General features: G+C 42.4%; 1 protein-coding gene and 1 non-coding gene across 3 annotated transcripts; both read right to left on the reverse strand.

Annotated features, from left to right (window-relative positions):
- Nucleotides 1–1,208: 1,208 nt before the first annotated feature.
- LOC115030003 (U1 spliceosomal RNA) lies at nucleotides 1,209–1,372 on the reverse strand. Its single transcript, XR_003835602.1, has one exon. It is a non-coding gene; the product is annotated as a U1 spliceosomal RNA (small nuclear RNA).
- Nucleotides 1,373–14,579: 13,207 nt separating this feature from the next.
- CUNH9orf40 (chromosome unknown C9orf40 homolog) lies at nucleotides 14,580–19,830 on the reverse strand. 2 transcript variants are annotated; one of them, XM_021152019.3, is made up of 2 exons: nucleotides 19,329–19,830; nucleotides 14,580–15,790 (listed from the first exon to the last, which is right to left on the reverse strand). In XM_021152019.3, the coding sequence occupies exons 1-2, from the start codon at nucleotides 19,815–19,817 to the stop codon at nucleotides 15,638–15,640; spliced, it is 642 nt and encodes a 213-aa protein (XP_021007678.2). In that variant the 5' UTR covers nucleotides 19,818–19,830; the 3' UTR covers nucleotides 14,580–15,637. The 2 variants fall into 2 exon arrangements, with proteins under 2 accessions (XP_021007678.2, XP_021007675.2); XM_021152016.3 differs by having other exon boundaries at nucleotides 14,580–15,793.
- Nucleotides 19,831–25,700: the final 5,870 nt, after the last annotated feature.

A 25,700-nucleotide genomic window follows, 5' to 3' on the forward strand; every position in this document is an offset into this window, starting at 1 on the left:
TTTGCTGAGGATCTACTCTACAAATTTACAAATCCTTTATGATACCTCTTTTGACCACTAGCTCTCAGAGTTGGCTCTACCACCACTTACTTAGGGATCTAAAGATGCTGCTACTTGGGTCCTAGCACTAGTGTGAGTCTTCTGTGGGTCTAAAAAGTTCTAAATTATCCCTGGCATATTTGTAAGCCATTGCTCTGGACCAGGATTCCTGGTCTCAACTGATTCGGCATGCTCTCGCCTTATGCCTTCCCAGCCCCCTCCTCCTCCCAAGAGTTACTGTCTGTGACTGTGGCACCTCTTCTTACAGCTGGAGTTGGATGGCCACTTCTCATAGAGAGTGAGAAGGAGAATGTTATCACCAGCCCCCCCCCCCTTCGTGTTTGACATTCACCACCTGGTTATGAGGCATCTGTCTGGTCCTGGTGCAGCCTGTATTTTTATTTGGGGTCTCACCTCTCCCTCATCCTGTCACTGGATCTGCCTGTGACTCTGTCCTTGCCAGGAAGGCTATTAAGCCCATGCCTAGACTGTATGGACCAGAATTACCATTGAGTAGATCTTCCCAACCCCAAGTGAGGGTCATGATTTTGCCTCTAGAACTGCTCAGGCAAAGATTAGCGCTTTTCTTCTGTTGGATCGGAACTGAAAGACCATATTTCGGTTCCTGGAGATTCTAGCAGCTACTTTTGCAACCTCAGGGAGGAAATTAATCTAATCATAAAACAAGGGAGGCTGGGAGAAGGAGGAAAAGGAGAGAGGGAGGGAGAAAGGAACAAGGGGGGGAGAGGGAGAGGAAGAAGCTCCTTTGAGCCATACGGTCACATGTTTCTCATATCGGAGCATCTTGAAACTACCACCTGCCAATTTTATTTACATTTTAAAATTATTTTGGGAAATGAAATTACTCTGAGTGAGTGTGTGTGTGTGTGTGTGTGTGTGTGTGTGTGTGTGTGTGTTGCGTGTGTGCTCACATACACACATGCCAGCATACAACAACACACATGTGGAGGCCAGAGGATGGCTTACAGAAGTCACTTCTTGCCTTCTTCTATGTGGGTCCTGGGGATCAAACTCAGATCATTCGACTTGGCAGCAAATACCTCTACCAGCCCTAATTTAGCCTTGCAAGTACAAAACAATGGATTTCTTCATGACATTTTCTTTTTTTTTTTTTCTTTTTTTTTTCTTTTTTTTTCTTTTTCTTCTTCAGGGGAAGAGCGCAAACGCAGTCCCCCACTACCACAAATTATGCAGTCGAGTTTCCCGAATTTGGGGAAATTGCAGGGGTCAGCACATCCGGAGTGCAATGGATAAGCCTCGCCCTGGGAAAACCACCTTCGTGATCATGGAATCTCCCCTGCCAGGTAAGTATTCATGACATTTTCATATGCACATTTATCATTGTACTTTGCTCATACTCTCTACCTTCTTCCTTATGCTCCTTCCTCCCCAAATAATAATCTCCTTCCTGATTTCTGTTTTTATACATATTCATACCATATTATTATAGTAGATGGCATTATATTATATTGTATATCTTTTAATTCTGGTTATTTTGGTCACAGGTCACAGAGTTCTGTCACTAATCACCAAAATGATCCCAAACAGATATAACCTATTCCTGCTTTCCTTGGAGTCAAACGGAATCAACCAGAATTAAAGAGGCCCAGCACTGGAGATGAGCGCTGATCATTCATTTGGTACAAGTGCATCATGCCCACTGTGTTAACTGCTGTACCTGTACACTGTCACTGAGAAGCATGAAAATGTTCGAAGGACGAACACCAGCCACAAAACTGTGCAGAGTGGAGCATCTCCACCCAGGACAAGAAGAGGCTTCACGTCTCTCATCAAAAACCTGCTTTTATATTCAAATATAACTTCACTTTACAGGAAAGAAACTGAAGTAGGATTCTGCCATGAAATATCCAAGTAGATTCTAAGACAAAATTATTGTCTTGGTGAATAGAAATGCACCGCCATAAGATAATAATATTTCTACTTGAATGGAAATCATTGGTCATTTGACATCTGATACTAGAGAATCCATAAGACTTCCAGCCTGTTGTTTATAATTATCAAAATGATGTATGTATGTCTTTTTCTTCACATAAAATTATCTCCTGTCTATATACTGATTGGTCAGATTCCAATTGCATTAACACAGTTAATTTCATAATAGGTCAGTTAACTAATAACATTGTTTCATCATTAATAAAAGACTTTTTTCCCCATGAACTTGAAGCAATTTTGTTTACTATCCACATCCCCCTGTGCAGTTTGATTTCTTCGTTCAGACCTAGGTTCACCTGAACACAACCAGCCATCTAGATGCAGCTGCACTTGTAATGGCCGTTCACCATGACATCCCTTGACCATTTTGTGATGTTTAAAATCTCTCATTAAAAAAAATAATAATAAATGTAGGTAGGAGCAACGAGAATGTTCATTGACTTACCCTCGCCATTACCACAGCCAGTGGAAACTTGCCTCAGTCTTCAGACATTGAATTCTGTCCTTCAGTTTATATCCACCATACAATCAGATAAACCTCTCAGCTTGTGAGAAGAATGGGAAGGGTGCTGTGCAAAGAATTGCCCAACACATTTCCCAGGTGTTTAATCTAGAAGGGAGAAACGCAATGTTCACTGACTGAAAACATTTAGCTTCGCTTAAACCGGAGGGTCCGTTTTCACTTTTACCAGAAACCTGTGACTAAGGTCCTGTGGTGAGAAAATGATTAACATTCCTGTGGACATTTGTTCGAGCTCCCCAGCTGCAGACACTTGGCTGCAGGACCTTATCAATTCTGGGAACGTGAGTTGTAAATTCCTTTGTCCTACTAAGCCTGCTTGTCGCCACCTCAACTCAAGTGCCCACTTAGTCTAAGTAAAACTGTGCCTGTAGCCCCTGGCTAACTTCCTGAGGGGCCCTTTTTATTAAAGTGTATTTCTGAAAGATTTTGTTTCCATTCCCACATCTGTGCCCCATATTAAAAGATAGATTATCGCTTTGACCCTTTTCTTTAAAATTCCACAGGTTTGTAAGTAATACTAGCAGAATCTCTGTGTTCCCGTTGCCTTGTTTGGATCCTCCATGGCACTTACTTCTAAAGCAAGTGGCCTTTTATATGGTCAGTTCTTATTCTTCTGGAGCCTAGGGTCATAGACAAAAAGCTGAGGATGAACAATGAACAATTCACAGACACCAGCAAGTCCCCAAAGGTATTCTAAGATTTCTGTCTACGTGGTTTGTTATAAATAATGACCATTACATAGTCCTTCATAGACGCTTCTAAAGAAGAAGGGAAATATACTCACCCCGTATGAGAAATGGCAGAGATTTATTGGACAGTAGTTTATGCAGTATCTTTAAACCAGGAGCCCATGAAGACAGTATGACTACAGGCTTCTCTCTGTCTCTCTCTCTCCTGCAGTGTTCACACTCCAGCAGGGCAAAGTGAACCATGCCATGCTGGCTAAATGTCCAGTAACCATAAAACCTGGTTGAAATTTGGTGCTGCGGAAGAGCAGAGGAGCAAGTCTTCAGTTGTGTTTATTGCGTTATAAACTTCACTTTCCTGATAGCCCTGGGACTGCTGATTGAGGAGGAGACTGGTGACTCAGAGCTCTTATCACTTTTTCCTGCCAAGTTAGTCCTAAGAATGCAAAGGAATCTTCCTAACCTCATTCCTCCCCACCCTCCCAAGTAAGACAATGACCTGAGTGCTGCTGAACAGGTAAATGAATACATCTAGCCTCTCTCCTGGTCCATCCATGGCGTCGTTCACTCCTGTAGCAAGGGCTCTCTCTGTGTGAGCTTCAAACACTCCATAAAGGCCTGCAATGCAGCAGGTACTCACAGATTCATCAGCCGTTCCTCCTTTTGGCTTAGCTAGAGGTAGGTAGAAAGAAGTGGAGAAAAAATAATTACTCGTGTGTGTGTGTGTGTGTGTGTGTGTGTGTGGTGTGTGTGTGTGTGTGTGAGTGTGACACGCACACATACATCAATCATCGTCTTCATCCATGTAGTTAGTCATTCTCACAGTGCCTGATACGTTGTAAGCACAGAACAAAATCATTTCCCAGTATTAATTTGTTCTCAAAGAGACTGATGTCTACAAGTGTGTAAAAACATAGGAGAAGTAAAATGTTTCACAATGTACTCCTGACCCCTGATTTGCCTACTTGTAAAGCAAATCAGAGGTCTTGAAAATATCCCTGAAATTACCTTTAAAATATATGGTTGTGTGAATATATTTCGATAAACCACTGTTATAATTTGTAATATCATTAACTAAAGGGGTCAGTCACACACACACACACACACCCTCTGTTCCAGAGACCTGACAATGTAGAGAGCTGGCTCAGCAGTTAAGAGCCCTTGCTGCTCTTCCAGAGGACCTGAGTTCACATCCCAGCATACCATGCTGAGAAGCTCACAACCTTCTGGAATTCCATCTCCAAGGGATCCAACACCCTCTCTGTCCTCCACAGACATTTGACATGTGTGGCAAATACAGTCATCTGTCCTTCCCAGCGTTCATCAAGAGAGGCTGGGTGGAATGATCATCCCAAGCTACAAAGCAGTTCTCCTAAGTTATGTTGTGTCGTTTAAAATAATCTTTCTTTGTGTGTTCAACTCTTTGCTTATGTTTCTATAGGCTGCTTCTTTTTAATAAACTGAAAGCTCATATATATATATACATATATAGATGTACATATATGTATATACATATGTAACTGTCAAATAATAATATACATTATCATAATATATTATATTCAACATATTATATATTGCATTATAATATTATACTATATAATAATATACATTATTCTTTCATAATTTCATTTATGAATACACTGAGCCTTGGGCATGTTGATATACCATCATACCTCCTTTTACCACTTCCTCTCTCCCACTGAAAATCTGGAAATTTCAAGCTCAGAAAAAAATCCCAAAAAGCAGACATAGGATAAAACAATAAAAAATCTGGAGCAGAAATCAAATGTGTTTAACAATGTTCATGAATTACTTTGATTAAATAAACCATGACAGATTCAACTATATTTGTATAATTTATAGGTAAGAATTAACAAACCAAAATATTGACTATAGTTGCCCCTGGGAAACAAAATTTCAATTTTTTTCCTTTTGCACTTTAATTTTCCTAAATGTACCTGTGCAATTTGTATAACCAGAAAAAGGAATGCACGCTATATAAGCTGTTGGTAGATTTAGTTGTGCTCAGATAGAGTTCGGCACCAGGTCTGAGTTTTGTCAGACTCCCCAGCTGCTAGCCTGACCTGGAACTCCGTGTTCAGAAGCTATCCATAAAGCAGGGCTGGAACGCAACTGGGCACCAGAGAAAGATCCCACACGTTTGCACCTGCGATTTAACGAGTTCACGTTAGAAACACTATATTAATATAAGTAAACTATTGTTTTGAAATTTTAATAAGCACCATGCAAGAGCGCCACCCTCCATCAGGAGGGTGAGCCAGCATGTTTGATAGCTGGCTGAAATACTAATCTATAAACAGGTAGAGCAGTGTTACTTCAACAAATTAAGAGTTCCCAAAGACTCCCAAATGTGAGTATTCAAATCATGTTCAGGATCAATCATGACGGCAACATCTTTCTGTATTGGATTAAAAGGTGAAATGAAATGTGAAGATGAAAATAAAAACAATTAGATAAGTAGAAGGATAAATGCAACTCTATTAAGCTCATCTTAGGAGTTAAAGGGGAATGTGCATTACCTATGTGAATGTGTAATGCTTGCTCATTTGTCAGCGTTTTCTAGAGAACTTTTAGGCTTATGCATGAGAGATAGTTGTCTAGTTTTGGAATCAGAGATACTGGCCTTGCAAAATGAACTATAAAATGTTTTCCCATGTTTTTAATTTTCTGAAGGAAATTGTGCTAATTCTTATTGAAAAATAAAAAGAAAGTATTCTTAAAATCCCGTTGCGGGATTCCTTCTCAACTTTGACCATTTATGTTCCTGAATGAAAGACACACACATAGCCTTCATATTCTAATATGCCTTAAGCAGCACCGCTGCCTACCCTCCATGCTCTCCGAATCTACATCCTATTCATACTTACCATGTTTCGTTTGAGCTGCCCTTAGCTCCAACTAGGCAGCCCTCTGGGCCATGATCTCTTGGCCCCTAACCCATGATGGCTCTCCTGAACCTTCTTCTCTATCTTATGGTGGCCTCCTCCCTCACGGTCTCTAGGACAGGAAACCTAAACCCTGCCTATCTCTTCTCCCCAACTGTTGGCTGCTGGCATCTTTATTTATCAATCAGAATGAACTAGGAGACGAGGCCGGGTTGCTCAGGCTACTGTAGACTCCAAATCTTGGAGGCCTGAACTTAGCATTACAATCCACAGTAAAAGACAAAACCTCAATAATTTCTTCCTTAAATGATTGTAAGAGTTATCCAGCAAAAGTACAGGACTCCAGAGTTTTACTGTCGGAAGGTTTCGAGCTAGGAATTCAGTTTCTTTAATAGACATGAGGCTGTTAAGCCATTTATTTATAAAGATATCGTAGTTTATATATATAAAGAGATCACTTGATGTAATTCTTCAAAATAAAGTTGTATATAATATCACATTAAGTTCCCCCTCTCTCTTTTCTCTCTCTCTCTCCCCCACTCCACCACCACCTCTGTGTGGGGAGAGGGTGGTATGGGGGTGATGTGTGTGTGTGTGTGTGTGTGTGTGTGTGTGTGTGTGTGTGTGTGTGCTGTGTCTGTTTCTTTCTTTGGTCCTGAGCCCTGGGCCTCATCACACATATTGTGCAAGCACTCTACCACTGAGCTACATTCCTGTCTCAATAATTCCTAGGGCTTCAATGACATAAATGTCCTAAGTTTTTTACATTGCACTATGAGATGCTGAGATTCCATTCTTTGTAGTAATGTCTTTTCTCCTTGTTTTTGAGGTGTGGTCATCTCTTCTGATCTGCCGTCAAGTTCACTGGTTCCTCCCTGTCATCTCCTTTGTTCTACTGAGCATATCTACCCATTCTTTCACTTTACTTTTTTTTTTTTAACCTCTAAATGTACTATGTATGGGCTGGGGGGGTGGGGGTGGCTCAGTTGATAGAGTAGTTGCCTGGTATACAGGAAGCCCTAGCTTTGATTCCCTTGCAACACATAAACCAGGTGTGGTGTCACACCTGTAATCCCAGCAGGGAGGTGTAGGCAGAAGGATCAGATGTTCAAAGTTGTTTTTCAGCCACCAAAGGAATTCAAAGCCAGCCAGGGCTAGAAACACCGCCACAACCACCACCACCCCACATATATATGCATATATATGTATAATTATTTTTTTCTTTTAGCTTATTTTTTCTGAGAAGTCACAATTTTAAGAGTTATTTGAATTCTGGTAGTTCTAACATCTGTATCACCTTGGGGTCAACATCTGTTGATTATCTTTCCTTTTGAAAATCCACAGCATTTTCCATGGTGTGTCTTAGTAGTTTGATCACTTAAAATACTATGATGTGAGACTCAACCCTGGTCAAGTCTGCTAGAGAATGCCGGGACCTTTCAAACTACACACTCCGTTTGTTCTGACAACGTGGTTGTTAGGTCAGTCAAGTTTGGTCTCTCCCTCAATTTTGTCTCAAAATTGCAATAGAATGGGAGAGGAGGGGTGGGGAGGAGAGGGGAGGGGAGGAGAGGGGAGGAGATGTGAGGGGAGGGGAGGGGAGACACAACCTGATAAGCCCTTTAGTCTCAGTTTCTTTGTCTGGTATGAGGCCCATCTCCAATCTAGCAAGATAGTTTCATTATTTTTTTAAAGAATGTAATTATATTCTCTCCAAAACAATTCATGAGAGAGAGTCTGCCACCCTGTGGTCCATCTGCATCAAGTTTCAAGTTAGTTTTTCTCATCTGCATACTTGTTCACCGAAATTCATTAAAATATGTTTTCATAATTTTGCTATACTCTGTTGTATACATTTTAACTTGTCTAGTACTCATCCACCCACTTTTAGCTTTTGATTGATTTTCTTATAGTTATACAAAATAGTGGATTTGACCGACATTTTCATACATATATCATTGCATTTTACTCACATTTGTCCCTGTCACCCTGCCTTGTCCTCCCTCTATCAATATGCTGGGTGGCATCTCACAAGCACTAGACAGTCCCTCTTCTCCCATGCCACATATACATATAAATTCTTCACATGACAGAAAACACACAGCATTTGTCTTTTCCCCCCAGCACCCCCACCCCTACCCCCTCCCTACTCACTGACATGTGGGTATGGATGTGATTGTCTCATTCTGTTAGGAATCTTTTCAGTAGTAAGAATTGAATCAGCGCATTAGGAAACTGCTTTGCAACTGTCCTATATCCCCAGTCCCGTAGGATATATATTTTTTTAATTTTTAAAAATTGTTTTATTATTTTATGTGTGTTTTGCCAGCACTTGTATGTGCATGTGCACCACATGCATGCAATTCCTACAAAAGACAGAAGAGGGCATTAAAGAGTACTGGAGTTGCTGAGAGTTGTGAGCCACCCTATGGGTGTTGTCATTCAATCCAGTGTCCTCTGAAAGACCAGCTAGTGCTCTTATCCACTGAGCACAGGGCCTCACTGCGTAGTCCAGGAGGCCCAGAAATCACCCTGTAGTCAGGCCTGGCCCATAACTGGTGACAGTCTGCAATTCAGCATCCCACATCCTGGGAAAATAGGTGCAAGCTATCACACTTAGCTCTTGACAAGGTTCTAAAACTGTATTAACCATTTATCGCCTGAAAAAGGCTTCTCGTGTGACAAGCACTCAGTATAAAACTTTTGCTGATGTAGCTCAGGAAAATGGTGCCATATTTAAATGTGCGGGTCACACCTGAGTAGAATTATTCCTTGTTCGTGTTAATGTGTATTACTTAATTTTGCAAACTATATGCTCTTGCTCACTACTCACTTTTGCAGAAGCAGACAGATCTGAGCTCTGTGAGTTCCTATCCAGCCTGGTCCCAGGACAGCCAGGGATATAGAGAGAGCCTGTCTTAAAACAAAACAAACAAACAAACAAACCGAGAGAGAGAGAGAGAGAGAGAGAGAGAGAGAGAGCCGAAACCCAGTCATGGGTTTCTCTTGAGTCTAGTAGAGGCATGGTTAGTTATTTCCACTTCCAGGATGCATAATTGTTAGGCCCTATGGTGACAGGAAGGATGTGTGGTTGGGTTGCTTTTTTGTTTTAGTTTGGTTTGGTTTTTGCTGTTTTTGTTTGTTTCTTTGTTTTAAGATTTATTTATTTCATTTATCTGAGTCCACTGTCACTGTCTTCAGACACCAGAAGAGAGCATCAGATTCCATTACAGATGGTTGTGAGCCACCATGTAGTGCTCTTAACCGTTGAGCCATCTCTCCAGCCCAAAGATGTGTTTTAAGTGAAATGTTTGCTTTTGTATATGAGTCTCCTCAGCACACTGTTGATTTTTCACCTCCTTCAGGTTTTAGTTTAAATATGTGCATGCTCTAGAATTCTTGAGATACATGCGTGATCATGGCATGTAATGGACAAATCATTTGTGATGAACAAATCTTTATATATCTTCTTATTGCATTGTTCTATTTTTGACATGGAGTGACCCTCTTATCTCATTTGACTGGTTTTAGTTTGGATTTTCCTTTTCATATATGAGAATCACTATGGCTACTTAGGTTGACTTAAATTTTTGATTCTCAATTTCTATATGTCTCAGTGGGTATATAAGTTGGATCTTGGTCTTTTTGTTGTTGTTTTTTGTGTTTTTGTTGTTTTTATTTTGCTTCGTTTTGTTTAATTCCAGTCAGTGCATATAAGTACGGCCACCATTTGTATTCAAGTTTACTATTGAGGGGTTTGCTATTACTGAAGCTTTTGTTGGCAGTTTTAGCTGTTTGTTTTGTTGGTAGTCCTTTGAGAATTTTAGAGATTTGCTGCATTAACATAGTTTATTCCTACTTGACTCTCTTTGGACCATCTGTTCATCTCTGTGGTGCTTTGAACATGTTTGGCCCATGGGAAGTGGCACTATTTAGGAGGTGTGGTCCTGTTGGAGGAATTGTATCACTGTATAGATGGGCTTTAAGGTCTCCTAATACTTAAGCTCAACCCAGTGTGGAAAGAGAGCCTCCTCCCAGTTGCCTGAAGATGATTGGCTCCCTCTGGCAGGCTTCAGATCAAGATGCAGAACTCTCAACTCCTTCTCCAGCACCATGTCTCCTTGAATGCTGCCATGTTTCCCACTAGGATGACAAAGGGCTAAACCTCTGGAACTCTAAGCTATCCCCAGTTAAATGTTGTCTTTTATAGCAGCTGCCTTAGTTGTGTGTCTCTTCACAGCAATGGAAACCCTAAGCCAATCTCATAAAGTATTCTCATGGTTGAAACTTTCTTCTTTCTCTGTGTGTCGTATTCTGTGATGGCTGATGTTGATTGTCACCTTGACAGAATCTAGGATCACCTGGGAGATGACCTGGGCATGCCTGTCAGGGATTGTCTTGACTAAGGTCATTGGAGTGTGAACCCCTGTGCACTGTTGGTACACCATTGCCTGAGCTATATCCTGCACTGTATAAATGATGAAAGGGAACTTAGTAGCAGTATGCATTTATTGTTCTCTGGTCCAGATTGTGGATGGGATGCAGCCAGCTGCTTCATGCTGCTGCTGCCTTGACTTCCCTCCTGTGATGAAGTCTACCTTGAGACTATGAGCCAAAGTCATAAGTTCCCCTAAATGACTTTTGTTGTCATATTTTATTACAGCAGGAAAAGAAACTAAGACATGTCTCTTTAAGAAGTTTCTCCAGGGCTGGAGAGATGGCTCAGCAGTTAGGAACACTGACTGCTCTTCCAGAGGTCCTGAGTTCAATTGCCAGCAACCACAAGGTGGCTCACAACCATCTGTAATGAGATCTGATGCCCTCTTCTTGTGTGTCTGAAGACAGCTACAAAGTACTCATATAAATAGAATAAATAAATTCCTAGCACTTGAGGAACAGAAGCAGACGATCTGATCTCTGTTGAGTTCTAATCTAGCCTGGTCTATATAGTGAGTCCCAGGACAGTCAGGGATATATAGAGACCCTATCTCAAAACAAAACAAGGGTGGGCAGACAGACAGACAGACAGACACAAGACACAAAGGAAGGGAGGGGAGGAGGGAGGGAAGGAGGGGAGGAGAGAGAGAGAGAGAGAGAGAGAGAGAGAGAGAGAGAGAGAGACCCATGTGTGGCAGTTTCTTGAGTATACAAACCTACACAATAACATTCTGCCAGCTTATACAGATTGATTGCTGTATCTTTTGATATGACTTTGTGCTTCTGGGATTTTAAGATTCCTCCCATGCTCCAATGTGCAGCTTAGTGACATATCCGATTATTTCATCAAGAATTGTTAGGTGCTACTCAGATCTTGTAGATGTAACTAAATCTCAAACCAGTTGAAATATGTGGTTAAAGCATGATGTCCAACAACCCTTCTTTCTCCTTTTTTTTTCTTTATCCTATTTTTGTAATTAGCTGACCCCATTTGTTAATTTTTGCCATGGTTTTCCTAGTTTGCACAAGTGGAAAGATACATATTTACTTTCTTTGTTTCTATATATAATTTATGTAAATTCATTTTGAAATGAATTTTTTTTTTTTACTGTTTACATGAGTCTGTGTACTTAAGACTTATGAACTCAACCAGGAAGTAGATCTGGTAATTCTTTCAATAAAATTGCTGCACAGAAAACTCAACTGAAACTCAGAGCTGGGGCTGAAGAGGGCCCAGAGGTAAGAATGCACATTGCTCTTGCAGAGGACCCAAGCTGGGTTTCCTGCACTCACGCCCAGCACTTTGCAATTGCCTATAACTTCAGCTCTAGAGAACCTGATGACCTCTGGCTTCCACAGGTATCCATACCCCATATGCATAGCCTGTCCTCCGACAGACACATAAATTAAAAACAAAACAAACAAAAAATAAAATCAACAAAACAAAAAACCAACAAAATTTCCAAAACTTCAGTCAGTAGCATTTTTATATAATAATGAGCTCACTGAAAAAGAAATTTACGGGGAAAAAAAAAAATCCCCATTTCCAAAAGCTTAAAACAACAAAAAAAGACAAAACAAAAACCGAAACAAACGCTTTAAAACAATAAATCTGAGGATGATTCTACCAGGCACATTCTAATTGTTAACACATCATTGAAGTGTTCATCTCAGAACCACACAACTGAGTTACAAAAACAAATTGCAAAATTATTTCATATTTTATGTAAGTTGATGATCTTGTGTTGGACCATAGCCATATTCTTCGGTTCATGTGGTTCACAGGCTGCAGTTTGGGCATGCCTGCAATGGTGACTTTCCATGCTTATAGACCAGTAAGTAATTAGTGAGGATAGCTATACTACTAAAAGTAGCTGTACAGATAGTTGTAAGCCTTCATTATACTGGTCAATCCTGCTAGCTAGGACGGCCCCGCTTGCTCTGGTTGGCCCACTCACTCAGTCCCTGTTCTCTCCGGCCCAAAGCTTTATTTATTAATATAAATAAATATGCTGTAGCTGACTTTAGACACACCAGAAGAGGGAGTCAGTTCTCATTACTTGTGATTGTGAGCCACCATGCTGGGAATTGAACTCAGGACCTTTGGAAGAGCAGTCAGTGCTCTTACCCACTAAGCCGTCTCACCAGCCCAGTTTCTTTTTTTGTTTGTTTGCTTTTTTGAGATGGCCTCTGTGTAGTCCTGGAACTTTGTACCCTGTTGACCATGCTGACCTTGAACCCAAAGACATTTGTGCTTCTCAAGTGCTGGGATTAAAGGTGTGTTCCACCTTTATCTTGGCATCTGTTACTTAATAGCCATTTTGACTGGAATGAGATGTAATCACTACGTAGTTTTAAGTTGTATTTGTCTCCTGGCCAAAGACATGAAACTCCTAAAAAATACTTTTTGGTCGTGCTTCTTTTAAAAAGTGTCCAGTTCATTAGCACGTTTATTGGTTGGGTGGAGTGTGTGTGTATGTGTGTCAAGTTTCACCGTTCTTTATATATTAGCTCCTTGTCTGTCAAAGTTGTCCATTGTGTAGGCCATCTCCTCACCCCACTGAAGCTTCTTTTGCTTTGAGTTGTTTTTTTTTGTTTTGTTTTAAGATTTATTTATTGGGCCAGGCGGTGGTGGTGCACGCCTTTAATCCCAGCAGTCGGGAGGCAGAGGCAGGCGGATTTCTTAGTTCGAGGCCAGCCTGGTCTACAGAGTGAGTTCCAGGACAGCCAGGGCTACACAGAGAAACCCTGTCTCGAAAAACAAAAACAAAAAACAAAAAATTATTTATTGGGCTGGAGAGATGGTTCAGTGGTTAAGAGCACACACCTCTTCTGGTGTGTCTGAAGACAGCTACAGTGTACTTACATATAATAAAGAAGTCTTAAAAAAAAAAAAAGATTATGAACAGTGTTCTGCTCACATTTATGCCTACAAGCCAGGAGAGGGCACCAGGTGGTTGTGAGCCACCATGTGGTTGCTGGGAATTGAACTCAGGACTTCTGGAAGAGCGGACAGTGCTCTTAACCTCTGAGCCATCTCTCCAGCCCTTGAAGGAGCTTTTTAATTTCACACAATTCTATATGTTAGTCCTCTGCTTTCTTGGATGTTAGAATCTATTCAGAACATATTGTCTGTACCTACATTTCCAAGTGGCATCTCTATGCTTCTCTCTAGCCATCTCATCATTTCATGGTTTAAAGTTGCTGGTCCACCTTGACTTTGTTTTGATCAATTTGAGAGATATAGCTCTAACTTGATTCTTCTGTAGATGAGTGCAGTTTTGCCAGCACCATTTGTTAAACCGGGTTCCCCACCCTGGTGTACTGTTGACACAAAACTAGCTGGCCATGGCTGTTAGGTTTGTTTGGCTTCTAGTTCTATTCCATTGATCTATGTCTGTTTTAGGTCCAGCATTCTGTCTTTGACACTGTGGCTCTCGAATGTAATTTGAGGCCAGTCAATACCTCTGGCAGTCTTAGGACGGCTGTGGCTCTGTCACTGTGAATCCGTATGAATTTTAGGATTTTTGTTTTCTAGTTCCATGAAGAGGGTCAATTGAACTTTTGGGGAGGAGTGCATTTAATTTACAGATTACTTTTAGTATTTTGTATATACATAAAATAAATAAATAAATCTTTAAAGAAAGAGACAAAACCAAAAAAGCCAGATGCTAACAAATGCTGGAGAAAACATGGGAAAAAAAAACTCACTCATGGGAGTGTCAACTACCACAGCCACAGCCACTAATGTGTCAGCATAGAGTTCTCAAAACAAAACAACAAACCCTCGGAAGGCAAAAATAGATCTACCACATGAGGAAGCTATACCACTTCTGGGCATGTGTCCAGAAGACGCTATATCCTATTAGAGAGATATGTGGACGCCCGCGGTTATCCCTGCTGTAGTCACAGGAGGAGCAAGTGGACTCGGCCTCAGTGTCTATCAGCAGATAAAGAATGAGGTAAAGAAACACCATCAAGAATCCAATACAAAATTAATCACTGATACATAGCTCAAACATAAACAGTGTACTTTATTAAAAATAAAATTGTAACACAATAACTTAGCAATGACAAATCAAGTAACATAACAAGATACCGACAAAAGGAATGAAGAGGCATTACTTCAGCTCACTAGTGATCTCCTTTAAACAGGAAAGGCTGCTAGTCTAGTGGTTCTGGCCCCATCTGCACAACACAGGGATAAAGAATCGGTGCAAAAAAATAAAATAAAATAAAACAAAAACCTATGTGTAAAGCCACCTTCAAATAATTGAATGAGATCTCTCTAGGACCAGGGCTTGAGCAGAGATGGTTAAAGTGCTATCAGTGTTGAGAACTACAGGTCTAAAGTAATATAAACAATATAAAAAATGTCCTCAAAACAAAATTAGTAAGCTGACCAGATCATTTCTTTCACCTCAGAAAAAGGGAGGAGGGGCAGGCGTCTGCTTCCTACTGTTCTCTATCCATTGTTTGGCTAGATTCATTGCCTATGCTGTTAATAAACAGCAAATAGTGAAAGGTAAAACAAGCTACCCAAATGGAAGTTCTCACTAGTTTAAGTTTACACTCTTTTAAAACAAGGTTAGTTTTCAGAAACAATCTCACATTTTAATTTTGCATAGATACTCAAGTCTCCTATTTGTTCAACCAAGGGGATCCAATAAGTTGTACTAGCAAGTATTTATGAGCATCAGCTGCATAAATGTATTCATTCCGTGTACCACAAATAAGCTTTGTGGTGCAAAGGGACATTTGCCAGAACAAGTGCAGCAGACCTGAGTGCTTCCTCTGAAACTGCCAAAACCTCCTTTTCCAAGATAAGCATCTTCAAAGTCAAGAGCGTGAACAAAACTTTTTCATTAAAATGCAAACACGAAGTATTTTGTCTGCAGCTCTCCCACACCCGCGGCAGCTCTCCATTAGGAGATTCAGCAGTCATTAGTTGTTTATCCCAAAACCCTTCCTCAGTTTTCAGGTTTGAAAAAAGGATCATGTCAAGTATGGAAAAGAACTTTTCCTTTAGGACTCCTCAAATTCAGAGAATCCCATTTCTTCAGATGCTTCTGTCAGGACTCCATGTCAATCTCAACTCCTTCATTCTTGTCCTCAAGTGTTTCTGTCAGGCTGTTTGCACTCACATCTTCAAGAGCTGCCAGATCAAGAGGTGGCAGAGGGTTCCTCCAATACTGGAATGTATTATACTGCCAAAACTCTTCAGGCTGCTTTAGGAAAGGAAAAAGATAAAAATATCACTGGTTAGAAAATGGCACTCCCCGCAGCGCGCGCACGCACGCACGCACGCACGCCGCATGCAAACACCAGGAAATAACTGCTTTGTGTCAGGGGAGCAGATTGACATCCCAGTCAGAGCACTCAGAAGGCCAAGGCGGGAGCTAAGCTGGGCTACCTACACATTTTCCCAGTAACACTGATTTATTACACGGATTTATTTCGGTGGCACACACCAACGACAGAGGCCGACTTTAAGTAGAAGTATTCCTTCTACTATGCTGAGTTTCGGGGACTGAACTCAAGTCCTCAGGCTCGGCAGCAAGGGCCAGGGCAATAACTACGTTCTAAATTACTTGTTTGGAAAATAATCAAATACAATTTACACAGTCTTTTTCATTTCAACAAATAGTTTTGATTTTGGATAAAGCACTTTACATGCCCAATCAAATCTGTAGATTTGTATTTGCTAATAATCTAATTTTAAAAGAAGTTCCTACATAGCATCTTAAAAAAAAAAAGTAAAGTGTTCTTTTTTAATGTGCCTGGGTGTTTTGCCTGTACTATGGGCATGTAGTACCTGGAGAATCCAGAAGAGGGCATCAGAGCCCCCGAGTTTGGAGTTTCTAACACACTGTTCTTAAGTCATCATGTGGGGTTTAGAATTGCACCCTGGTCCCTCTGGGAAAGCAGCCAGTGTTTCAATGAGAAATGAGATTTAAAACATATATACACCCTTATAGCCTACTTTTCACTGATGTTTAGGATTGAGATTAACATCGAGGTTAAAATATTTCATGACCTTCAGTAAAGTTTAGGAATGTAAACATGATACATAGTTTTCTCTCTCTCTCTCTTTTTTTCATTTTGGTTTTTCAAGACAGGGTTTCTCTGTGTAGCCCTGGCTGTCCTGGAACTCACTCTGTAGACCAGGCTGGTCTCTGCCTCCCAAGTGCTGGGACTGAAAGCTTGTGCCACCACTGCCCGACTTATAAACATGATAAAGTGAAAAACAATGAATTGACAATTGGTATGACTGATATAAACAGGTCTACCAAGCATTAAGCACTTTACCTTAAATGATTACAAAATTACTTTAAGTAGTGATGTTAAAACTGGCACAACATCCTCAAAATACTCCATGCAAAGAGAACTGCCCTGGAGCCCCACCAGGCTGATGGGTGCTAGTCTCGGTGGATCAAAGCCTTCCTACACTGGGTTAAGTTTATACTTGCTACCATAACACCTTCACACTGTTCACTGGAAACCACAACCAAGGTACATACTGCTGTAACAATGAAAACCAAGTGAGGCTAACTTCAATCTTACTTGTCCCAATATAGCCAAAACATTGTTTCAACTTCAAAACTTAAGGGTATGATGCACTCTTTTCAGAATGGAGAGTGTATCTTACACTCCTGGCGCTATCCAAAAGTGGCTACCTGTCAATGCTCAGGGGCCACATGGCAACGTGGAGTCCAGGGAAAGCATCGTGCCACCTGCAGCAGCCGGGCAGTCAGCCTTGCAAGGCAGAAAGAATTAGTCTTTGGGGAATTTAATATTGAGATAAAGATACAATGAAGGCAAAAGACATAGGGCGGTGAAATGGCTCAGTACACACACACACAGACGGACACAGACAGACAGACACATACACACAAACACAGACACACGGTAAAAACTGGAGAGAAACGGGTCAAACCTGAATAACTGACAAGAATCGCTGACCCTACCTCATTAGAAGCATAAATTAGGATCACTGTGAGAATTAAAAATGAGCAGAGTAAATGCACACTATTGCTAGGTATCACAGATCCCTAATAATGTGTCATTGACTATTTCTCTAGGAAACATTTCTGCTATTTAACCATACCATGCAATATTAGCTAAGCAACTGACCTGCATAAAGTTATACTGTTATTAAAAATGCACTTTATATATAACATATATGCACTCTTGGCTCTGTCTAGTTAAAAGTATATGTATACATTAAGTTATCCCCTCTCTATATACACATGTAAGTTGTGTATACACACACATGTGAGTGTTTGTATGCAACAATAAAGGTGACATCCTTAAGTCTGACAACACAAAGTAGGCAAGTACTGTGCCTGGAAAGAAGACACCTGTGGCACCATTTCCTACACAAGACTATCCATAGCGTTAGGGCAAGGATTTACGCCCTCATCTGAGCAAGCAGAAATCAGGCAGACACTGATACCAGTTTGCTTCTTGTTACATCCTTTTCTCCTGGATGATTAGCTCTTAAAACAAACCTTTGTCTTTGGAAGCTAGAAAAGATGGAGAATCCCTATCTTCTCAAGGTTCTTCAGAAGATAAGGAACTCAAGGAGCAGAGCTGACAGAACACTCCTGGGCCTCTCCGTCTTCTGCTGGCTGCTACTAACACAAGGGAAGACCAACAGGTCTAGCCAACTGTGTTTAAGCAAGGACTGGATGGTGTGGTGTCTGCTTACTCCCCTTGGCCAGTCAGTCTCTCTCATCACCTGTGCACATAAAGCTAGGGTGCCTGCAGTTACATCCAATACTTCTGCTTTAAGAAACCAGTAACTTCACCTAAAAACAGTGAATGTAGTATTGAAAGATAATCTCTCTGAACGCCTTTAATCTCAGCACTCGAAAGGCAAGAGGAATATGGATCTCTGGGTTCGAGGCCAACCTGGTCCAGGACAGCCAGGGCTACATGAAGAGAAAATCTCCGTTATCTTATCAACTTTGTTATAAAATAACTAGAAAAGGACACTGGGCAGACGCATGCCAAGGTGGCTGAATTTGGCGAGCTCTAAGAATTACCCTTGCTTCTTCACCCCATACTCCACCAACTTATGCAAGAACTGCTTTAAAGAAGGCTCTTGGGTCCCTAAATTGGGCCAATGCTGTGCGATACATATATAGTATGGGTTATAACTCACTCAAAGGCCGGGCAGTGGTGGCGCACGCCTTTAATCCCAGCGCTTGGGAGGCAGTGGCAGGCGGATTTCTGAGTTCAAGGCCAGCCTGGTCTACAGAGTGAGTTCCAGGACAGCCAGAGCTACACATAGAGAAACCCTGTGTCGAAAAACAAAACACTCACTTGAAGTTTTCTAGTCACGTGTCTAAAATAAAATTAACAAACAGTACACCCAATATGTGGCAAGTTGCTTCGTGTGTAACACTGTTCAGAACCTGACCCTTTATCTTAAACATATTTGGAGCTCCTACTCTTCCTACACTTAAAACACATAAGTTTGGTCAAATTATATTTCTAGTGTATTCTGTCTGATCACACGGCTAGCGGCTACCAAAACAAAGCAGCGGAGAGGTCCAACAATCCATTCTCACAGCACTGAACCTTAGGAGTTAACGGGTCCTCTGATGAATGCTACTGGAAAGCATGCTAGAAGTTCTACAGCATTCGCCATCAAATTAAACGCCTCCCTCCCGTTGGTCACTGAGCTGACCCTCTAAGGTCCAGCCCGTCTGGCCCACTCGATGGCCCGACTTCCGCGCTAGTGAGTAGCGGACCTACCTGGCTGTGCACCCCGTCGGCTACTTGCGAGCTGCCCGCGCTTTCTACTCTGTCGCCGCCGCCCGCGGCCCGGGGTTCCTCCTGCTCGCCAGGAGGTGGCTCTCCGGGCTCCCGGCTACAGCCCTGCAGCTCCTGTCTGTCGTCCCCGCCGCCGCGTCGCTTGCGGGGCGCAGACGCAGGCTCCGCCATGGTCCCCGCGTCCCCCTGGCGCTTGAGGGGCCGAGCCGTCCCAGACGGCGGGACCCAGAGCGGCGGCTCCTCGGGGAAGTCGCTGAGCAGGAGCCGCTTCCAAGGCACGCGGAACGTGAGCGACTCAGCCGCACGCCGCTTGGCCATGGGCCAGGGACGAGGGTCGCGCGGGCGGCGGCCGAGGGCGGAGGGCAGCACGGAGCTCGGCCGTCCCCAGGGCGGATGGGATGTTGTGGGGGAGCCGCCGCGCAGCGCCGGAGATTCGAACCTGCGCCGTGATGCGCGCGCACCTGCGCCCATCCAGCACAGCCGCTGGTTGGTGGAGGCTCGCGATTCGCGTTCCCGAGCGCCCTTGCGGCCGGAAGTGCGCCCCCTGAGGGGGCGGGGCATGGGACTGTGGATGGAAGGAGGCCGCTACACCCTGGCGGCCTTCTTTTGACTTGCACGGTTGTTCGTATTCGCGTGAGTGCGCTCATCTCTGTCCCTAAGCGAACAGGCGAGGACTCGGCCAGGAGCGGCCGAAAGACCCCGCGGCCTCAGAGGTCCGGGCGGCAAGTGCGCTGGGGCCCTTTCCTCTGTGCTGCGATCCTGGGGCGGCGGAAGTGTCTGCTCAGCCCGCAGCGGCCCGCAGGTTCCAGGACCTCTCCAGTGGGTGGTGTCTGGCAGAAAAAATGCAAACCGCGGCAGAAAAATAAGTCCGTACTTATTTTTTTGGTAAAAGGCAAAAAATAACTAAAGGATAGAGTGTTTGCCTACCACGCCCAAGGCCTTAGATTCTATCCCCAGTGCTGCAAGGAAAAGGAGAAAACACAGTAACCAAACAAAACTAAGGAAAAACAAAATCAAACAAAGAAGCAAGCCCATCAGCGCTCCGGAGAAACATTCTTTCTAGGGCATGGTAGAGCTGTTTTAGCTGATAGGTACTGTGTATGGTTGTATTTATGAATATGCGCCATATGCATGCTTAAATATCTCTAGATGTAGATGTAAACCATCTACACAGAGAAACTTCCTTCCAGCACTGGGGATTGAACCTACTGCCTCGGGCATGGGAGGCAAGATCTCTATCCTTGAGTTACTTTTTGCTTTTACCGAAAGACTAAAATACTGGCTCAAGCAAACCCATCGCGGTTTGCATTGGTGGGAGGACAGAAAACACCAACAAGCACAGACAGCGTTATCGGTAGTGTACGGAAAGTTCTGTTTGATCGTTCCATTTCCTGTTTGCACTTGGTAATTCTTCCACCTGGAACAAATGAAAAATTCGCCATTGCCATTTCACACTAGTGACACAGGTGATTTGTTGTGCGGAGACCTTGTTCCAACACGATAGAATACAGCATGGGCAGGTGCGTTCCTTCTGTTCTCCAGAATCTTGCTGCCCTCCCCCCTTCCTTGTGATACTCAGTATTATGCACACAAGGTAGTATGAAGCATATGCATAGCTAAAATGACCGTAACACGCAAGTGTCCCTGCCTGGCTTCAGAAGGGAAAGAGCATCTGTGTGCCTCCTCACTGTCCCGTTTCTCTTTCCTGTGTCCAAGTCTTGTTTTGGACTCTGAGTTACTACTTCTTTGTAATTTCTCCCTCAGTCCACTCACTTATCTGTATTTCTAAGACGCTTTGTTGGATTTGCTAATATTTCAAGATATACTAAGGTCTAGCTGACATACAATAAGCTGCTTATTTTCAGACGTGGCATTTTGCCATACACATGCGCCTGTGAAGACATGAGAGTGCATCGCCTTAAAAGCTTTATCTTAGCAGTGGTGTTGCACACCTTCAGTCCTAGCACTCGGGAGGCAGAGGCAGTCTGTGAGTTCTTGGCCAGTCTGGTCTACAGATCTAGCTACAGGACAGTCACGGCTACACAGAGAGACCCTGTCTTGAAAAACAAAATCTATAAATGCTAAGAGCATTGTTTAAAAATGTGTTGTACAGATTTATTACAACGTGTTTTTCTGAATGCTTTTTATAGCAGCAGAGGTTATTTATTATTATTATTATTATTTTGCATCCTCATCAGCAAACAATATGGCCAATGTGAAATGGTATCTCATTGTGGCCTCAATTTGCATCTCACCCAATCAGTGAAGGTGGACATGTTTCTTTTTTGTATTTATAGATTTCTGGTTTTGGTACAGGAATCCTTGTTATTAGTTGTAGCTTCCCCCAGCCTTGAGTAGGCTGGCTTTGACCTTGCTGGCACTGAGTATGAGACCACCTGGGGTGGAGCCTTCCAATTTAGATGGCTCTATTGTTCTGTCACCTGCCAGCTGCTCTTCTCCAAGACACTGCTACCTGCTGAGAGGCCAAGGAGATATTCCAGAGACAGCATCCTGGCAGATTACCTACAGACTGGCAACAGGCATCAAGAATGGATTGGCGGCGGGCGTTGGTGTCACATGCCTTTAATCCCAGCACTCGGGAGGCAGAGGCAGGTGGATTTCTGAGTTTGAGGCCAGCCTGGTCTACAAAGTGAGTTCCAGGACAGCCAGGGCTATACAGAGAAACCCTGTCTCGAAAAAAACAAAACAACAACAACAACAAAAAGAATGGATTGGCAGGGGATGAGCCTCCCCTCTTTATAAACACAGACTCTTAGTAAACTTGGGGGCCCTGAACAGAAACATGTCTTGGCCTCCATTATTTCTCTACGGGTTCCTTCCATACAGCTCCGCCTCCCACTCAGGAACCCAGTTAGTGTGGCTGCAGGCAGCTTACAATAGTTAATATTGTTCTTTGCCAAACAAATTCTACACTTATATGTGTTTCAAATGATCAGTCCTATTTTTCTTTGGGTTTAGTCTGCTTTAAGGCTGATCCTTTACCATTTGTGCCTCAAGACCTACCACCTGAACTAAAGTGCCTGGTGGCCCAGGTTGGATGGCTACACTTCGGTTAAGGCATATTGCATCTTTAGCCCTCTTTAAAAACTAGACCAGATGTCCTTTTTCTCTGGTTTGTGAGAACCTTTTTATTTAGTATCCTAGAAAAGTTTTCTATGGTAATATTTGGTGTTAGAAATACCAACTTCTTGCTGGAGAGATGGCTCAGTGGTTAAGAGCACTAACTTAACTATTCTTCCGGAGGTCCTGAGTTCAAATCATCCCTAATGAGATCTGATACCTTCTTCTGGTGTGTCTGAAGACAGCTACAGTGTACTTACATGTAGTAACAAATAAATCTTTGGGGCTGAGTGAGCTGAGCCGGGGCAAGCAAAGGTCCTGAGTTCAATTCCCAACAACCACATGACTCACAACCATCTGTACAGCTACAGTGTACTCATACACATAAATAAATCTTTAAGTAAAAAAATACTAACTTCTACTAATCTGTGTCTTTTATTTTCATTTTATGGTGAGTTATTTGATTTTATTTTTGAGACAAGGTCTTAATATATATCCCTGGCTGGCCTGGAGTTCTCTAAATAGGCCAGGCTGACCGCACATTGATCTACCTGCCTCTGCCTCCTGAGAACTGGAATTAAACGTGTGAAATAAGACTTAACTTTACTTTTTTCTTTCATCCTTCCCCTCCCCTCCCCCAAGACAGGGTTTCTCTGTATAGCCCTGTCTGTCCTGGAACTCACTTTGTAGACCAGGCTGGCCTCAAACCTGCCTCTGCCTCCCAAGTGCTGGGATTAAAGGCGTGCACCACCACGCCCTGGCTCCATTCTTTATGTATGTGAGTACACTGTTACAGTCTTCAAACGCACCAAAACTGGGCATGGGATCCCATTACAGATGATTGTGAGCCACCTTGTGGTGGCTGGGAATTGAACTCAGGACCTCTGGAAGAGCAGTCAGTGCTCTAAACCCCTGAGCCATCTCTCCAGCCCTTAACTTTATTTTTATAGTGCATTCATTACATTGATTATGTCTGCACATGTAATGCCACAGCACAGTCCACATGTGGAAGCCAGAGAACAAGCTGTGAAAGGTGTTTTTTCTCCTTCCATCTTTTGAGTCCCAGGGATCAAATTCCATTGCTCATACCCAGTGGCACATTCCTTAACCCATGGAGCAATCTTATTAGCCCCCCGTGGCTTAATTTTAATGTACTAAAATAGATCATGTCTTAGTTTGCCTGCCTAAACATTTACGTTTGTCTAAACATTTTATAGTGTCCTAATTGTCTTTCCATTCTTAAGGCCTTCATTCACTTGGAATCAGTGTGTGCACACGTACATCTGAATGCCGAGAGGAGGTCTGAGTCCCCCCTCCCCATATGGGATGATGGCCTTGCTCACTGTGCAGTTCCTACTCCGTGCTAAACTGAAATTTACAGGTTGGCTACTCTCTAGTCAGCTCAACTATTCTCTTTGCAGTTCTGTCTCAGTAAATGGTATCTACATGGTCACATCTTAATAAGCAGGTTTGACAGAAGTACTTACTTCCAAGCCGAAGAACCCGAGTCTAATCCTTGTGACCAGTATAATGGAGGGAGAAGACACTAGCAAGATGTCCTTTGATCCACGCTGTGTGGCAAACTCAATGCACACTAAATTTTGTTTATTAAGAGGTTTTGATAGCTGTAGAGCAATCCTTGACTTTTTTTTTTCAGTATTATCTGCACTACCCTTAGCCCCTGGCTCTTCCATATGGAACCCTCTCTAGTTGGGTCTTTTGAGTTACAGTGGAATTACAGAGAAGTTTGGGGAGAATTTTCATCTTCTCAATATCAAGTCACTCCGTATTCAAGAGTTCTATTTAGATTTTTAAATGTCCTTCATTAGAATCTTATACTTTTCATGATAGCTTCTACCTTTTGGCCAGGTTTAACGTATAACTTTGCATATCTTTTTGCCCATGTCTTTACAAGACCTTGAAAGTAGCACATGTGGTTACTTTGTCCTGAGGTGGACCAATCTACTGAGTCAAGGAAATGTGTCCACTTCACCTACCTAGTATACTTTATTCATTGTTCTCTACTTTCCATTTCTCTGATTTCTGTTCAGTTTCTTTCTTCTTCTTCTTTCTTCCTTCTTCTTCTTCTTTCTTCTTCTTCTTGTTTGTTCTCATGGAGCCTAAAATTGAGTATAGCCTTTCTGATTGTTAGCCCAAGGTCACTTCAATTCACTGAATTGCTGAAGCAGGTGCTAGGATTGTGGGCACACAGCAGGACCGGCTGTCTTCTTTTTCAATACTAACATGCAAGCTATAATTCTCCCAGTACTCCGGTCTGCAATTTCTGGTATGTTGTTTTTAATACTTTGAAATAATTCGGAATTTTTTCACTTCTATTAAATAATCTGAATGTTTTAAATTTTAATTTAACCCCTTGGCACTTTAGCTGTACCTCTTTGCATTAATATTTGATAGTTCCTCTAAAGGAACTATCATCAGTTGGTTTTCAAAGTCTGTGTTTAAACTTTGTACTGCTTATGTAAAACATAACCGCCTTGCTACCTACAATCATACTGACCAAATAGTATCTTCTACCAATTCTGACTGTCCCATACTTTGGTATATAATGCATGCTGCCATTCCTAACAACCTGAGTTCAGGCCCTGTATAAGAGAAAACCAACTGAGAAGTAATCCTGACATTCATCGTGCTGTGGCTGGTGAAGCTATGCATGTCCGATCGATAAATAAATAAATAAATAAATAAATAAATAGATGTAACGAAAATAAGATGCAGCAGATTCCTGTTCTCAACACTTCTGTCAGCAATGAGAAAGAAGTTGGTTTTGAATAAACGCTCCGGATTTCTTGGTAAACAAGTAACCCATACTGCCTCCCTCTTCCACCCTCCTAGGATGGTGTGCCAAGGTCAGGTGCGCTAACAGGTCTTCACCACTCAGGGAACCCTGGGAGACTACTGCACTGTGGATGGGTGAACGCAGTAGGTAGAGTCTAAAGAAGTTCCTCAGTGGTGCACGTGCTTGGTCCCGTGATTGTTTAGAGGTGAAAGGCTCTGACTTCATGAATGGATCATTCCTTTGACGGCTTCATACTTGATGGGAGGTAAAATCTGAGGTGAATCTAACTCTAAAGGAATTATTTCTGTTCTGGCCTTTTCCACCTCCAGCTCCCTCTGCTTCCCAGCTGGCATGGGGAGGGTGAGCAGCTTCACCCCACTCCATGCTCTTTACACACACACACACACACACAACACACACACACACACACACACACACAGAGCCAAGTGAGCAAGGAGTGAAGCTGCGAGACAAAA

Source organism: Mus caroli, unplaced genomic scaffold (genome assembly GCF_978045245.1).
Source record: "Mus caroli unplaced genomic scaffold, Mus_caroli_1 scaffold_20, whole genome shotgun sequence".
NCBI classification, from domain to species: Eukaryota; Metazoa; Chordata; class Mammalia; order Rodentia; family Muridae; genus Mus; species Mus caroli.